The 16,076-nt window shown below is 29.7% G+C and overlaps 3 protein-coding genes across 5 annotated transcripts; all 3 read left to right on the forward strand.

Moving 5' to 3' along the window:
• Positions 1 to 35: 35 nt before the first annotated feature.
• LOC126842800 (survival of motor neuron-related-splicing factor 30) lies at positions 36 to 3,457 on the forward strand. The gene is made up of 5 exons (XM_050579966.1): positions 36 to 300; positions 1,876 to 2,002; positions 2,079 to 2,331; positions 2,390 to 2,516; positions 2,936 to 3,457. Exons 1-5 carry the CDS (start codon positions 259 to 261, stop codon positions 3,071 to 3,073), a joined length of 687 nt encoding a protein of 228 aa, XP_050435923.1. The 5' UTR covers positions 36 to 258; the 3' UTR covers positions 3,074 to 3,457.
• Positions 3,458 to 5,047: 1,590 nt separating this feature from the next.
• Positions 5,048 to 7,080, forward strand: LOC126842949 (uncharacterized). The gene is made up of 7 exons (XM_050580192.1): positions 5,048 to 5,410; positions 5,493 to 5,731; positions 5,797 to 5,860; positions 5,943 to 6,192; positions 6,269 to 6,398; positions 6,490 to 6,589; positions 6,675 to 7,080. Exons 1-7 carry the CDS (start codon positions 5,326 to 5,328, stop codon positions 6,782 to 6,784), a joined length of 978 nt encoding a protein of 325 aa, XP_050436149.1. The 5' UTR covers positions 5,048 to 5,325; the 3' UTR covers positions 6,785 to 7,080.
• Positions 7,081 to 7,778: 698 nt separating this feature from the next.
• LOC126842870 (choline transporter-like 1) lies at positions 7,779 to 14,024 on the forward strand. Of its 3 annotated transcripts, XM_050580072.1 has the most exons (15): positions 8,216 to 8,332; positions 8,417 to 8,527; positions 8,724 to 8,838; positions 9,787 to 9,926; positions 9,991 to 10,125; positions 10,191 to 10,456; positions 10,569 to 10,658; positions 10,734 to 10,873; positions 10,941 to 11,127; positions 11,193 to 11,306; positions 11,383 to 11,533; positions 13,065 to 13,205; positions 13,266 to 13,413; positions 13,481 to 13,702; positions 13,869 to 14,024. In XM_050580072.1, exons 3-15 carry the CDS (start codon positions 8,725 to 8,727, stop codon positions 13,998 to 14,000), a joined length of 1,980 nt encoding a protein of 659 aa, XP_050436029.1. In that variant the 5' UTR covers positions 8,216 to 8,332; positions 8,417 to 8,527; position 8,724; the 3' UTR covers positions 14,001 to 14,024. The 3 variants fall into 3 exon arrangements, with proteins under 3 accessions (XP_050436030.1, XP_050436029.1, XP_050436028.1); XM_050580073.1 differs by lacking the exons at positions 8,216 to 8,332; positions 8,417 to 8,527 and adding an exon at positions 7,779 to 7,916; XM_050580071.1 differs by having other exon boundaries at positions 8,223 to 8,527.
• Positions 14,025 to 16,076: the final 2,052 nt, after the last annotated feature.

Below are 16,076 nucleotides of genomic sequence, written 5' to 3' on the forward strand. Positions count from 1 at the left end.
GCTGTTGTCAATTTTGGATAATTTTTTTTTTTCTACAACATTAAACATAAGAGAATTCAGATTATCCACTGATTATAATGATTACCGAAATCTGAACACTGTGTAATACTATGTTTATACTGTATTGTTGTGAAAAAATTGCCAGACGCTAGTAATAACACATTATTTGACTACACGATATTATAAAATTAAAGCATATTAGCATAAAGTAATAATACATTTTTTTTTTAACAAAAATTATCATACTCAAAAATATCCATGGCCGACGAACTAATTAATTACAAACTCCAACTACAACAGGTAAACACAATTTAATAAAATTATGGTGTTTAAAATGATTGTGCCAAATAATTATTATAAGCATACGTTGATCAACTTTTCTAAATGATGGTATAACCCTGATATAAATAATAATATTTTTAAAATTAAATACCTATTCCTTTACTAATCTCATGTTTGTTACGTATTTAATTATCGTGCGGTTTTTGTACAATTGCATATTTAACCGTTTTTGAATACTAGATATTTAATGTATTCTGACATTTACATACAATATTTATGCAATAAGCTATGTTAAATCAATTTGTTGCAAACATTTTTTTTTCAACAACACTCACTTCTTACCTAACACTTGTTAGATAAGGTGTTAAAAAAAAAACGTACCTAGTTGAAACTATAATCAAACCGTCTACATCAAATAAACACTTGTCTGAAATCTAATGTAAACTACGTATTATTTAATATAGGTTGATGCCATTTAATTTTTTTTGTATTATTTAAAACCCTTTTCGTAAACTAGATACTTATTAAGCTGTTTATTTATGGCATTATATAATAATTTTTGATTAATTATAGAAAAATATTATACATAATTTAAACTTCTGTGTTAGAAATTAAAATAATGTTTTCACTTTTTAGAAGCGAGAGGATTTATTTTTAAAAAAAAATTGTTTTGTTTGACGCTCTTAGATTGACAATTTATTTTCTTTTAAAGATGTTTTCCAAATGCTATTAACCCGAGAAATCACTGTTAGGTACTGTTATCACTTAGGTTTTCTACATTGAGTGTTCAATAAATTCGGAATTTTTTTTTATAACATTTTAATGTTAAAAAAGAACTCCTAACTCGTTGAACACCCTAAATAGCTATTTGTAATGCATTATTAAATATTAAAAAATTCATAAATTATACATTTTACTACACTTTTTCAAACAGATTAAAATGTAGTTTTTTTTTTAATGATATTAACTACCTTGTAGTGTATACCTTGCAAAATATGTTTTACACCGCCTACCTATCTATATTTTAATTAATAAACAGATGCAGATTTGGGGAACAAATATAGAGCCTCCTTTATCCTATGTGGACTTGATCAAGGTATAACAAGTAGTATTACAATTAGGTTCCAAAGTTAAATTATAGTGTAATTTAATTTCTCCCGGTTTATACAATTGTAGAAGAAATTTGCTGTTCATAAAGTCATGAACTTCAGATATGTTTTATCAGCGTATTACCCAATTGATCAAACAATGGCAGCTGGAACAAATGTACTGTAATTCATCACGTGTACTGTATTGGTCTGTATTCATTAAACGTAACTGCTGGTTGAGAATAAAGTACTTTTTATAAAAGAGATTTTCGGACATTTTTAGGAAACGACCATGTTGAACACTTCACATCCGGATGTTGTCATGTACACGCACCGGTAAGGTTTGGATGACTTAGCTTTGGTCCATTGACTATAGCCCATTTATTATTAAATAAATATTTTGAAGTCTTAGGCCCCTTTTTGTTACAGGGGAAATTAAAATAACTATTATCTTAATAATAAAAAAATTCTATAGTATTTCGATAACAATTTCGTTTAAATACAGGTAGAAGCTGCTTTAACTAATAGCCCTGAAGACCCGGAACTTTTAAAACTCAAAACCGATTTGGAAGAAGTTATTGAATTGACTACTGAACTTGTACGAACACAGACACAACCTAAAAAGGAAGTTGGTTAGTACACATATGCCAATGTGAAAGTTAATAGTTTAAAAATTTTAAAAATTCCTTTTTTGTGTTGTATTTTCAGTTCAAACCAAAAAAGAATCGTCATATCAACCTGATATATTGCCGTCGGTATCAAAAACAAAAGGGGAATGGAAATCGGGTGACAGGTGTTTAGCACAGTTAGCTGACGATGGTAAATTCTACGAGGGTACCATTGAAACCATAGATGGCGAAGCTGTGGCAGTTTTAATCGACGGACAAAAAACTGCTGCCGTAACGACAATGGATTACATCAAGGACTTGCCAAGAGCTCATCCTAACGAAATGAAACACAAGTAACCGAGACATTCTGAGTTTATTTAAAGCTTTTTGTATCTTATATCTTGTTTATAGAAAGCAGCCGGTAGCCAAATATAGAGAATATCAGAAAAAGAGAAAACTCGCAAAACAGCAAAGATTTAAGCAATTAGAAGAAGAACGAGAAGTTGAAAAAAATAAGTGGCTAGCTTTTGCGACCAAGGTAATTGTATAAAAAAAAATTTGTAATATTATTACATTTTACAGTAGTCTATTGGTATTCTGGCAGATATCAGACCAGAGGACTGCTGGATTAATAGAGGCTTATTAAAGAACTAATTTTACTAGCAAAATCTATATATTTATAAATATATGTTTATATACATGTATTATTGTACAAAATATTACAAGCTTCATTAACTTTTATACATACTTTATTGGTCAGGTTTACAAAAAATGACAATTTTCTTTTGCTTTTCCGCTTGAAACAATTTTATAAATATTTGTTCTTTTTTGAAGGCTGGGTTATTACTGGACGTGCCAAAATATCATATAGCCGGATTACTGAGAGACTACTGTATACATAAATGTTAATTAATTATTTGTTAAAACGTTTGTTAAAATATATTAATTTTAATTTAGGGTGTTAAAAAAGGCATTCCAAAGAAAAGTATTTTTGCATCGCCTGATAATGTTCATGGACGAGTTGGAATTGGTACTTGTGGTTTGGGGGGAAAAGGAATGACCGATTTTCCCACAGCAGAAAAGAGGAAAAAATAAGACTGTGTATCATCTATTTTATTATAATTCAATAATTTGTAAAATGCTACTGTTAGTTTTTAAATAAAAAATAATTTTGTTAACTGACTTAAGAAATGTCTTAATATCAAACATTGCCTATTACTATTATTATAATTTTTTTTTTTTTTTTATGTTTCTATTACAATAATTTATTAACTATTTAACATGCTTGTACGTTGCAAACAAAACATGTCTATTACAAAACTGAATTCATAAGTGTGTATACAACACTTAAAACAATTTACAAACTATGTTCCACGCCAACAGTAAACTTGGAATGATATATGTTAAACATTTAAAATCATACAATAGTCGTAAAATGATGTTAAATAATTTAGATAAATAAAAAATTGTATTTTTCAACGTAATGTATCTTGTTAACGCCTTTAAAATTATATTAACATAAAATAATTAACAATATTTGTGTTGTTGTAAAAGTTGTTCTAAGCGGTTCGAAACATATTTATATTTTATGTACATTTAAGTATTAAAAAAAAAACGTGATACGAATATTCAATATAATTTTATTACTATAAGTAGTATTTGATACAAAAATGTATTAATAATTTTGATGTTTGGATACTATTATTTGGATTTATTATTAATTTAAAATCGGTAATGGCTTCTGATATCTGGTTTAGACTCCGAGTTAGAAAGCTATAGACACCAATAAATTGAATGTGAGAAGACTTAGAATTATCTGAAATGAGAACATCCAGTTGAGAAAGACATCGGCGTCATATTGTTAAATTACATTCCCATGGGACGTTTTTTCTGTAAATTATTTTATTTTTTACGCCTAGTGCTTTTCGTTTATTGTATTCGATTAGTAATTCGATCCGCTGATATGATGAGATCAAACACCCTTTTTTTTCACCAGTATAACGTTACAGTTTTTTATTATTAATTTATTACAAATTCTTAATTTAATTTTAAAAAATGTCCAGGTGTTTTCAAAAATTGCCAAAATTTGGGTACAAATAAAACAATTTTTTTAGTTTATTATACAATATTAAATGATCAAAAATAATCTTTACTGTCCAAGGATAAATATATTTTTAAAGGGTAGCTTTTGAGGGTAAATTTTCAAAGTCAATGGTATTTGATTTCCTAATCAAAAGTAGAATAATGTAATGTAAAATATAATGGTGATCGATAACCAGAAGTACAAATTTAGAGAACAATACAAATGGTGACGAATATAGAGGTTTTCGGACAGAACGGATGATTTGGGTAGCCGGGTCCATTTGTCCAGAATCGGTTGAAGAAATGATGAGATTGTGATTTATCTTGGTCATTTTGTTTACTAATATAATAACCGATGTTTTACAACATTCATTTATACGACCTTACGATAGCCTTTGGTCGTTTCAAATTTTAACTATCCAATATAGAACTCTTTAAATGTTATCGTTTGCCATATTGTCCCGTTTTCGTTACATTGCGCTGTTTACCCAAGTCCCAACGTTAATAGATATCCTTGACGTTTATCATTGCTATATTTATATATATATATACATCTCGGGTCTAACGGACTAAAGTGGAAGAATTTAATTATGCGCATTAACCTTTTACGTCCAAGGTCGATAATTTCTATTTTCGATAATCGCCCCATGAAATGTTGACCTTTTTGTTCGTGTATACAAAATCAAAAGTGCAGTAGGTTTATAATTGGATCGGAATTAATTTTGGTAATGGACGAAAATGAAATTATAATAACAACAGAAACACCACTAGCCAGCATAGATATATACATGTAATACACAATTTTTTTTTTTTACATTATATAATAATTAATAAGTAGTCGTCACACGTTTATTATAAATATTATGATTTATTACTCATGTAATATCTGTGCTCGCCAGTCACGCTCGCCGGATCCCGGTGTTGGTTGAAAATTGAAATTTGTATGATAACAGAAGTGTATTTTCATTGGAATACACGGCGATAACGCTATGTCGTGGTAACCCGCACTATCTATTATACCGTTTTGCAGTTTACCAATAATCGGCAATGTTTTTTTTAGAAAACCGATACATTCGGTAGGTGTATGGAATTTTTTTGGTTTTCGATTTTCGTTCATCTTTTATCCGTTTACCACTTTGGTGTAGTCCTACAAATTCCGGTTAGGTTACTTAGAAAAACATTTCTGCGAACGTCAAACGTCGGAACGCCGTTAAAATGATTCATTGAGTGATCTCTTTCGTTATTAGTTTTTGTTTTTCTCGGTAATGAACAACAATACACCGACCAACATCCCAACGATGTCGAAGTTTTTGAAATTGGCCCATAAATTTAACAGTTTTTACTTGAACGGTATGTGTTTTATTTATATTTATCTACTGTGTGTATTCATCGTTGTGCATTTATATGTTTCACATCCTCGTTTATATTTTAGGCCCTAAAAGGAAAGAGTGTTGTGCTTTTATCGTGGATGGCGTTCAAGTGGGATTGGTTCGAGCGGCAGTCATTTCCGAACTGAGTCGTTATCCCAACGTGTTCATCGTCAACCCTAACAGTGTCATACTGAACCCGGCTTTCAGAGATTATGAAGAGAGGTCTGCCCACATTGACAGTGTACTTAGGGATATGAAAGATAAGCAACTATTTGTTACGCTTAAAGGATGGAGGGACGAGGTTTGTGATAACGGACACGTCATAATAGCTGATGTTTTACCCTGATATTTTTTACTACTTTTCAGTGCTATGAAGTCAGGACAATGTTTGCCGACCAACCACTACTGAAAATGGACCGATCTGCTACCTGTAATAATTTTACATAGTTTGATCAGTTATTCTAGAAAATGTCCACTAATAATTAGATATTGATTATTTATTGGTTTTTTAGGTTTGTTTGGTATTTGTAATTATGGTGTAGACATAAACGGTTATGTGAACCATCCTAGTAAAGGATTATGCATTTGGCTGCAACAAAGATCTTTAACGAAACAAACATGGCCCGGCAAATGGGACAATATGGTTGCTGGAGGATTGTCAGTTGGAAATAGCGTGATAAAAACAGCTCACAAAGAAGGAGAAGAAGAAGCATCGCTTACTGGCGACTTGTTGAAGAATTTGAAATCTGCAGGCACCGTGTCGTTAGTTGACATAATTTTTTTTAAAACTTACTTCTTCACTGAACAGTATTTAACTTGATTTTTTTTTTTTTTGTAGATTTTTTTACGAGAGTGAACGAGGTTTGTTCCCTGATACCGAGTTTGTATTTGATCTAGAACTGCCACTAGATTTTACTCCGTGCAATCAAGATAATGAAGTAGAAAAGTTTGAACTTTTGACTGCAAATGTTAGTATTTTATTGTTTCAGCACATCATTTAATTCTAACCAAATGTTTTTCCAATATTGAATATTGAATTTAACTGAACAATGTTTTTAGGAAACTGTAAACAGAATTTTGACACCAGATTTTAAAACGACAAGCTGTCCTGTAATAGTTGACTTTTTGATCAGGCACGGAATCATTACACCTGAGAATGGTAAAAATATTTTTTACATATTTAAATAATACCCAACTTAAGTTGTACTTTTTGTTTACTGATATATACATTTGTATTTTTGTAGAACCACGTTTTCCAGAATTAGTTGAACTGCTACACGTTCCACTTCAGTCTTTTTATACAAATCGTAACGATGAAAAATATTCCAAAAACGGCCTTCCAGACACTTTGTAGTTTTTGTTTTTTCTTGTTTTTTCAAACCTCTTCCTTCTTTATCTGTATGCTTCAAAATTGCATTATTTATTATTTTGATTGTGATTTATTATATTAGATTATTTTTACCAATATTCACAAAGTGTTTTGTTCCTTCCATTTTTATTGTGATATACATAATATGTGTAATGTGTACACCTCACTTAAACATTTTTGATTTCTCAAAATGTTTAAAAAAAAAAAATGTGTCTTTAAGTAATATTTATTATTCCTGTATTGTATATCAATAAAACATCAGACTATATTTAGTTATACCTAACAAACAATAATGTTTTTATATTTGTGAATAGTGTGATAAAAATTATTTTTAGAATTAATTATACAATCATTGTTGGCTAGTCAATTTTTTTTTTAAATTGATATACTTTCTGAAAGTTGTAATGAACGTTTGTTTGAAGAAGTATATTATCATAGGAAAACAAATGTGTATTTTTTTAAAATTATGTTTGACGTAAAAAGTTACTCTATTTGTGCAGTACTTGTTGAATAAAAATTTTGATTCATGAACGTATTTAAATAATTTCATTTACAGAGAATCAAATGAATGTAACAAAGATGCTACCCGTGGAAGTTCTAGTATCCCCCATCCTTTCTATCTCTCCCCGATCGGCGTCCGTTTAAGCTTTTTCAAGAATTTTTCCATTAAATTTCAGCCTATCAAAACCGTTTTCATGATAGTTATCCGATTCAAATCTGTGTCAACAACTTAGGTCGGATCAATAAATCGACGAAATCGAGTATATAGTATTATACAAAACTATGACCTAATGCTCGAGTTTAATGTTTCCCCTTAAACTATATTATTATGAAGGCTGCCAGGAATTCGTGGCCGCCTACAACACCCACACAGACCTCGGTAGTCTTAATTTTAATCAGTGTTGGCAATTATTCAAGTTGTTTTTTTTTTTTGGTTAGACGTACATATAAGTCCCAAAAAAGGCAGTAAACCATTATATTTTTGGTTAAATTCAACACTTCGGCTGGATTTTTTTAAAACCATCGTTTGCATTTTTTCAATTTCTCAGTTAACCTATTTTAAACGAATCCACTCATTACCTATAACCACTTGTTCGACAACTCCACTCTGGAACAGGTACTATTCCAAAAATGTCTCTATACTCATTACTCGTTTATGATTATGCACTTGAACATTTTTCAGTAGTGACTAATTACTAGTCAGTACCCATAAGTACCAAGTATTATAAGTGTAGACGTATTATTATTGCACACGTATAGTCTTCGTGGTTTTAACTCGAATATTATTGTACTTTAGAGTTTTGATCGTCAGACAAGCCGGTAAACCGCGAGAATTAATTCCCTCCTCCCCCCCCCCGTTTAATTCGTATTTATGACCATTAAATTGTAGAGTTTGTGTTATCACTGAACAACAATATAATTATATCATCGACATAATAATATTATGTCAACAATGTCAATAATAAATAAATAAACGCTGGCGATTATGAGAGAGTTTTTAAACATTTCATATTTTCAACGATAAATATTGTGGTAACGATTCGGATTTAATTAACAAAATTGTGTAATCCCGGGGTCGTAGCAATTGGCCGATACTGTTGTTTTAACTACTTACAGATCTGCGTTATTTGCCGAGTAGGCCTGAAAGATGTCCAGGATGCATGCTAATTATAACCTGTTGATCCTATGAAAATATATTCTATACAAAGTAAACTCGAACAAATTTAGGTAAACATTGCAGGTTACGTATGAAATATTGCTTTGATCCGTACGTTTAATTTTTGGCACAGCAGTATGTTTTTTTGTCTATTTTAAATTATTTTACGCCAATGAGTGTAGAATACGACGAAAATATTCATTTTTGCGATATATATCGTTGAAATAAGTTTGTGTTTTACTTTTACAAAGTTTTGATTTTGTCTAGAATGGCATGTTGTGGATTTGACAAAGACTGTCCTGATGAACCGGGTCACCTAAGAGTCAGAGGTTGTACGGATGTCCTGTGGCTTATAATTTACTTGTTTATGTGGTGTCTTATGGTAAATATATTATTAAACAACTAATAAACATTAACACTGTATAGTTTGAATTATTATGCTACATTTTTGGGTTATTGTGTGTACTTACATTTTTTTTTGTCTTCTTAAATAATTTCTATGTAATATTATCCATTTTATATCAAATATTATGATTATATCAAAAGTATAGGTTACGAGAATTCGACAAAGTATATTCGATTTTATGTTTATAAACAAACAATATATCATATCATGGAGTTCTAAAGCCACCTAACTCAATATCTTTACAGGAGGCTCTAAAAACTGATTTATTGCATTAGGAAATATCTTGTTCTTGTGTTGGATTTTTTCATTTTCTCCCATTTTCAGTACTGCGATCAACACAAAGCACGGTGACCATTTCATCGGCTACGAAAAAATACATTAGGTAGGGTACCTAACTAATTTTTGGAAAAAAATGAATTAGGTGGTTTTAGAACTCGCATGACGATATATTATGTTTAAAAATAAAACATATTGATAAAGAGCTATTTTATAATACTTTTTTTTTTAAAACCTGCTTTTTCCAAAAATGTGAACTGGTCGATTACATGTTTTGATAAAAATACTTTTAGTGTTATTACTGTTGAGTGCAGCTATGTATTATTTTATACATCTCTGCATTTAACTATTAGCTTACATTTGTTAATGATTCCAAAAGTTTTTTTTTGAGCCAGTATTAAGTAAAAATATATTTTTCTCAAACCGCATTAAAAAATATTAATTGTTGGCTGAGTTTTTAATTTTTAGTTATAAAATAGTTGTATTACCACATTTTTCATTCTGATATACACTTATGGCCATCTGTGTACAGCAGCCGCGTTAAAGTAAAATATGGCAAGAAACTGTGGCTGGCCCCCAAACTGAGTTTTTTTTCTAAAAAATTACCCCTGTGCAAAATTTGTTATGTTTACATTGTATACTTTTTAGATTCTTATCGCTGTTTTCGCAATTGTATATGGAGATCCACTTCGTCTGATAAATGGCCATGACAGTTTTGGTAATACTTGCGGTTCGTCAACTAACACAAAAATGGGCGAATTATCTGGATTGGAGATGACTGATAAAAAGTAAAATAATTTTTGACTTTTTGCTTTATTTTTTATGTTATTTGGTAATTTTTTTTTTTTTTAGGTTCCTATTTTATTTAGATCCAGCTAATATTGAGCATAGTCTTCAAATATGTGTTAAACAATGTCCTAATACTGATCTATTAGACATAAACGACTTAAAAGTATATTATAATCGCACCAAATCATTGCTCTGCAGGTAAAATTTTGAACATAATATGAAAAAATGTATTGATATTTCAATGTGTTGTATATATTTTATAGCTACGATTTTAATTTAAATAACATCACTGTGAGCCCACAAAACCAGAGTTTTTTCACTACGTCTTTAGGACCTTGTCCTCCGTTTCCAGTATATAAAAGTCATCATGTACTGAATCGTTGTGTACCCAATGATTTGAAAAATGAAACATTACCACTTATTTATAACATATATGGGATGTTGAACGATTGGGATTTCCACGAGGAAATTCTTAATGACTTATACAAGACATGGCCTCAAATATTATTTTTCACTGTCTTGACTTTTGGTAATAATGACGAGAAATAGTTGAAAAGGAAAAAATCTCGTGTTTAATACGTTAATGTTTGTTATTTTAAACTTATGTTTTTATATATACATATATATATATCAATTTTTAGTTCTGTCGTTTGGCGTTATTGTATTAATTCATGTGCTAACAAATGTTATTGCATACATTTTAATGGTTTCCATCAGTTTGATGGTATTAGGTAAACAACAATTATTAACTGTAATTTTTTTACAATTTTCTTGTTAACCTGATTTTTGATTTTATTTTATTTTAGCCACTGTGTTTTTGCTCTGGTGGGAATATATTTCTTTGAAAATGCGTTTGGACCATACTGTGGAAGCGCAAACTCTTAGTATCGATACTTGCAACGAACACGTTTTCTTTATACTGGCAATATGCTTTACATTGTTTTCAGTAAGGTTTTTTTTTTTGTGCAAGACATTGTTCGAACTCTGTATAATTTAAGTTTATCTCGTAACAGGTGGTATTACTTTTACTGGTGTTGGCAATGCGCAAACGTTTAGGCGTCCTTACAACTTTATTTCACGAATCTGCTGAATGTCTATCCAAACTCCCTGCACTATATTTGCAGCCTCTAGGTACGTTTACTGTGCTGCTGGGCTTGTATACTTTTTGGACAGTAGTGATACTTCATTTGGCAACAGCGAGTAAGTTGAGAACTTTATGTTTTCATTTCAATATCAATAGTTCAATTATTGACTTTTTATTACAGACTATCCGGGTACGAAATCGCTAAAACTTTTGACTGATTTGACGGTTCAAAATCTAACATCTAATAATTCCATAGTTCCGGACACGTTAATGAAAGATTTAGCTTCTGTTAACGGTAGGTTTTTACATCTCGCTTCTATTGTAATCTTGATGTAATGTTTTTTTTTTACATTTTTAAAATTTAATTCTAGCTGGATTAACAGCAGTAGAGTTCAAAGATGCCAGTTGGGTGAGATATATGTGGTGGGTTTACATTATAGGTTTGGTGTGGTCGACAGAATTTATATTGGCCTGCCAACACACGATCATTGCTGGCACTGTAGCGACATGGTATTTTGCAAAGTAAGTATTTTAAAGTTTTGTGTTTTTTAATTTTAGAATATTTTTTAGGGAAAGCGTACTCGAGTGCAGTGGCGCAACTAGTTGATTGGGATTCATTTAAATATCGGGGGCCTCTCAACCCTGAAAAATATAAATAGCTTTGAAGAAGTTGAGTGCATCTTTCAAACTCTCTATCGATAGAAATTTTAATAAAAAAATGTTTAATTATAACCATTTTAAAATCGAAAAAGAATTCTACAATATACAATTAATCGTACCCACGATTATTCAATGGGGGGGGGGGGGGCTACCGTAACAAATAAGTTGTCATTAAAAAGTCTGATAGGAATTGTAATACAATATAATATTATTATGATTATATACTTTCATCAAAACCGTTGTTATATGATATTCCTATCTGTTTGTTATCTATATTTTAAGTGTTAAAAAAAAATATAATGGATTACCATTTTTATAGTACAAGGAACACGTTTTTGTAAAATAATAGTCAATTTATATCTCTTACATAGAAAACTGATAAGTACACGGGACCGTTGTTGAGCCGGAAACCCGCCTCCTCCCACTGGGTACGTCACTGAAATGAATATTAGACCTTTGTTTTTGTATTTCCTATGGCTTACCATGTCAATCAATAGTAGCTCTAAATACTTTCTAATTAAATTTTTTGTTTTAAATTTATTTGAGATAGGAAATTTTAATTTAAAAAATTTTGACCTGAAAACTAACCAACACATTTATAGTTTGAAAAATGATTCCTAAAGCTAAAATATGACATTTAAAAATCCTTCTTTTGATAGTTCATGGTACAATTTTCTTTTATTAAGTTTTAAGTTTTACCAGTTTCATTGGACTGTAACTTGATAAAACAATTTTTATCGTAAAATATCAAAAGAGCGATTTTGAAGTATCATATTTTAGCTTTAAGAGTCTTTTGTTAAAATGTAAAAATTGTGATTAGTTTTCAAATTAGAATATTTTAAATGAAAAATAAGAAACTATCGATGTTAATCAAATGCAAAAAATTCACGAGAAAGCACTCAAATTTGAGCTAAGGATCTGACATTTTAGGACTTCTTGTTGGAATAGGCTACTGTTATAGATTAAATATAATGTTTATTTATAGTACATTTAATCTATGCTACTATTGATTGGGGGGGCGAGTAAATATAGTTTTATTTTAGGCACAGTCTAATGTATATAGGATAATACATGTACATGTAACTTGGACATTTTGAATAACAAATAGTATGTCTACATAAATGATTTTTTTTTATTGAAATATAATTATTATAAAAACTGTTAACGATAACACACGCTAAGACAAACATTTTGAAAAAGGTTTACTTAATTTTTCAGTAGGTTTTAAATATAATAAACTGAGCGCAGACCACTTGGCCTCAGACCCTGATAAATTGTGTGTCCCAAGTGTCCGAGTTTCACATTTCTAGTTGCACCACTGACTGAGTGACATAAGGCGGTAGTGATTTAAATACTTTTAATTTACTCTTAAACGTTTTTGAAAACTTTTCAGTGGCAAAATCAGCAATAAATCAATCATTTTTTCATCGATGTACAATCTTGGATTTTATCATTTGGGATCAGTAGCTCTTGGGTCGCTACTAATTATTTTTTTCAAAATACCAAGACTTATTTTAACATTATTTAACCACAAGTATTAAACGTGAAATAAGAAAATCTAAATGGCGTATTTCAATTCTTAATTTTTTTTTAGACAAAATGTGACTAATTACGGACGTATTACAAAAAAAACATGCTTTTGTTGTACTTACTCTTTTGATCATTTTTTGAAGTACATCAATCACAACGCATATGCCATAGTCTCGATTGAAGGCGTCGGGTTCTGTTTGGCTGCGTCTAGAGTATGTGAATTGTGTAGAATTGTGCTTTGAGTATCTAATGAAATATATTTAAATGTTTATTTTCTAGGCGTGGAACGTGATAGTCTCCAACGCATTGAGACTGGGCGCTATCAACAGTATTGGAGATTTTATATTGTTTTTAGCTAAAGGTCTTGTTACTCTAATAATTGGATTTTCCGCATTAATAACATTGCGATCAGATCCGGAACTGCATTTCCACGCTATACCCGTAATCATTATTTCGGTATTTGGATTTTTCATCGCACACTGTGTTATAACGTTATACGAGGTAGTACATTATTATAAGGTTAACAATTTAAGGTTAGTTATATATAAACAAACAAAAACCAAAGAAATTGGTTATTATGGACTTGTTTACAATAATTATAAGTTATAGCCCTAAGAGTTACTATTATAATAATAGTTAAATACAAGCACGGATTTTGTTTTTTCAGGTCGTTATTGATACATTGTTTTTGTGTGTATGTGAAGATAAGAACATAAATGGCGAAATGTGGCACAAAAGTCCTATTATAAAGTTATCCAAGCCCAAAAAGAATATTGTAAAAAATGCCATAAACACATAAATAGATGTCCATGTTTATATTTTACATTTATTCTTTTTTTTTAAATTATTATTATTAGTAGTTTTATTTAATAGTATATTTTTTTAAAAATGATAAGTACTTATAAACTATAAGTATCCACAAACACATTTTTTATATTTGTAAACTAGTTGAAACGTTTTATGTGCAATTCTGTTTGTCCTATGGTTTTTATATTTTATTTTTTTAAATGTTTTATACACAAATAATATTAATACATGTAGTTTAAGACTACTATAATTTTTTATGGTAATTATTACTAATAAAATATATTTATATATGTACCTATTACAAAAACAAACTCTACGTGTTATTTGGGTGTATGTGAATTATTTCTGTACATCTGTTTTATCTCAAATTAATTATAATATCCTATGGTAGGATGACTGGAGCTTATTTGTTAGTTTTTGTCAATTTTGTGTATCTCATACAGATATGTTTTAAAATAGGTATTTAACAAATGTATGGATAGGTGCTTTCATTATTAAACTGTGTTTGCTAATATGGAAGCTAATTCATGGTGCTGAAAAACTTTGTATGTAAAGTTGGAACAAGGGACATGACATATATCAGCATTGCTTTCATTGAAGTTAAAAATTAAAATAATCATTTCAGAGTGGCCACTGATTAGTAGCGATGGGAATCCGAAAATCTGCCTCTCAGTAATGCCAACACTGACAATATGTGTGTACAATAAACGATTATTATTAATGGTGTTAGTTGTGCTGCCAGCATGACATATTATTAAGGAGTAAATAGTAATGATTCAACTCATTTGATCATATTAATTTTTTAATCATTAATTATTATACTTTATATATACTATATAAATGACGATTGTTAATAGCATATATCTGTGCTGTTACAAACATTTTAGGTATTTGACTTATAAATTAAAATATTTAGTCGGTAAATTTTCAACTTTTAATGTATTTTGCATTGATTTAATATGATTAACAAGGGAAATTTTAATTTCTCACCGAACTCATTCGAAAATCTAAAACAAAAACTAGTGCAAACTAATCACAAAAAAAAAATGGCTGAATGATAAAATCACTTTAAAAAAAAAACTAAGCACAGTCCGTACAACTTACATTGCATAGGTATCATAATGATATTTATTTGCATACAATAAATATTAGAGACAAAAAAATATTATCTTGTATAATTATGAAAATATATGTAATGGTCGTACACATCGACAAATCATTAGTAAATGTGCCGAAGAATTTGTCGCTACATTAGTTGGCATCCACCACAAAAACTATAAACTAGTCTGAAAAAAAAAAATTAAATCATTACAAGTAATCAGAATTGGGTAAAAACTTTTCGAATAATGTATAAGTCTCGAAAAATTGCTTGTTCGGTGAATGGAGAATAATTTTTATTTATGAGTAATGTTAAGTTAGATTAGGTTGGCTAAGTTAGATGAACACTTATAACTTATATACATATATTGTTTACAATATGAAAGAAATATTTACCACATTTATGAATACATCTAATGTAAGTACTCGGTGAATATTAAATCAAACAATATACTCGCATTAACACTTATACTCTCTAAAGATTTTTTTTCGTTTAGCCAATAAGTTTATTCCTCCTTTAAACCATAGGTAAAAGGTAAATTTAAAAACTAAATCCAAATTATTTTTTATAAAGATAATTTTCGAAAATGTCTGGACAAATGCATGTTTAATACTTGTCGAATAATAGTTGCTAAGATATTCAATACACAAACGAAATTGTTGAAGTATTTAAGTATTTCGTTTAAGTATAATACCGCGGTTGTACATTTAATTAGTATGTCGCTTAAGTTGTCTAGCATCGAGTCCTTGTCGTATACACGACCTGACACGACAAGCGAAAGCAAAGTAAGTATATTAGTATATTAGCCGTATCCTTAATATCCCATCATTGTCATCCCGTCCTAATATGATGCTGACTGCCATTTGTATAGAATATAAGTTTATGCATCTAGTTTTAATAAATCCCGACCGCACGTGTCCAAAAAAAAAATATATCCAACGTCTACCAACAGTTCATAGCCGAAGCTGC

The sequence above is a fragment of the Adelges cooleyi genome, unplaced genomic scaffold (genome assembly GCF_023614345.1).
Source record: "Adelges cooleyi isolate 19-005CV unplaced genomic scaffold, UGA_ACOO_1.1 ACOO_flye_CR_arks_rails_tigmint_CR_PRNA_574, whole genome shotgun sequence".
Classification (NCBI taxonomy): domain Eukaryota; kingdom Metazoa; phylum Arthropoda; class Insecta; order Hemiptera; family Adelgidae; genus Adelges; species Adelges cooleyi.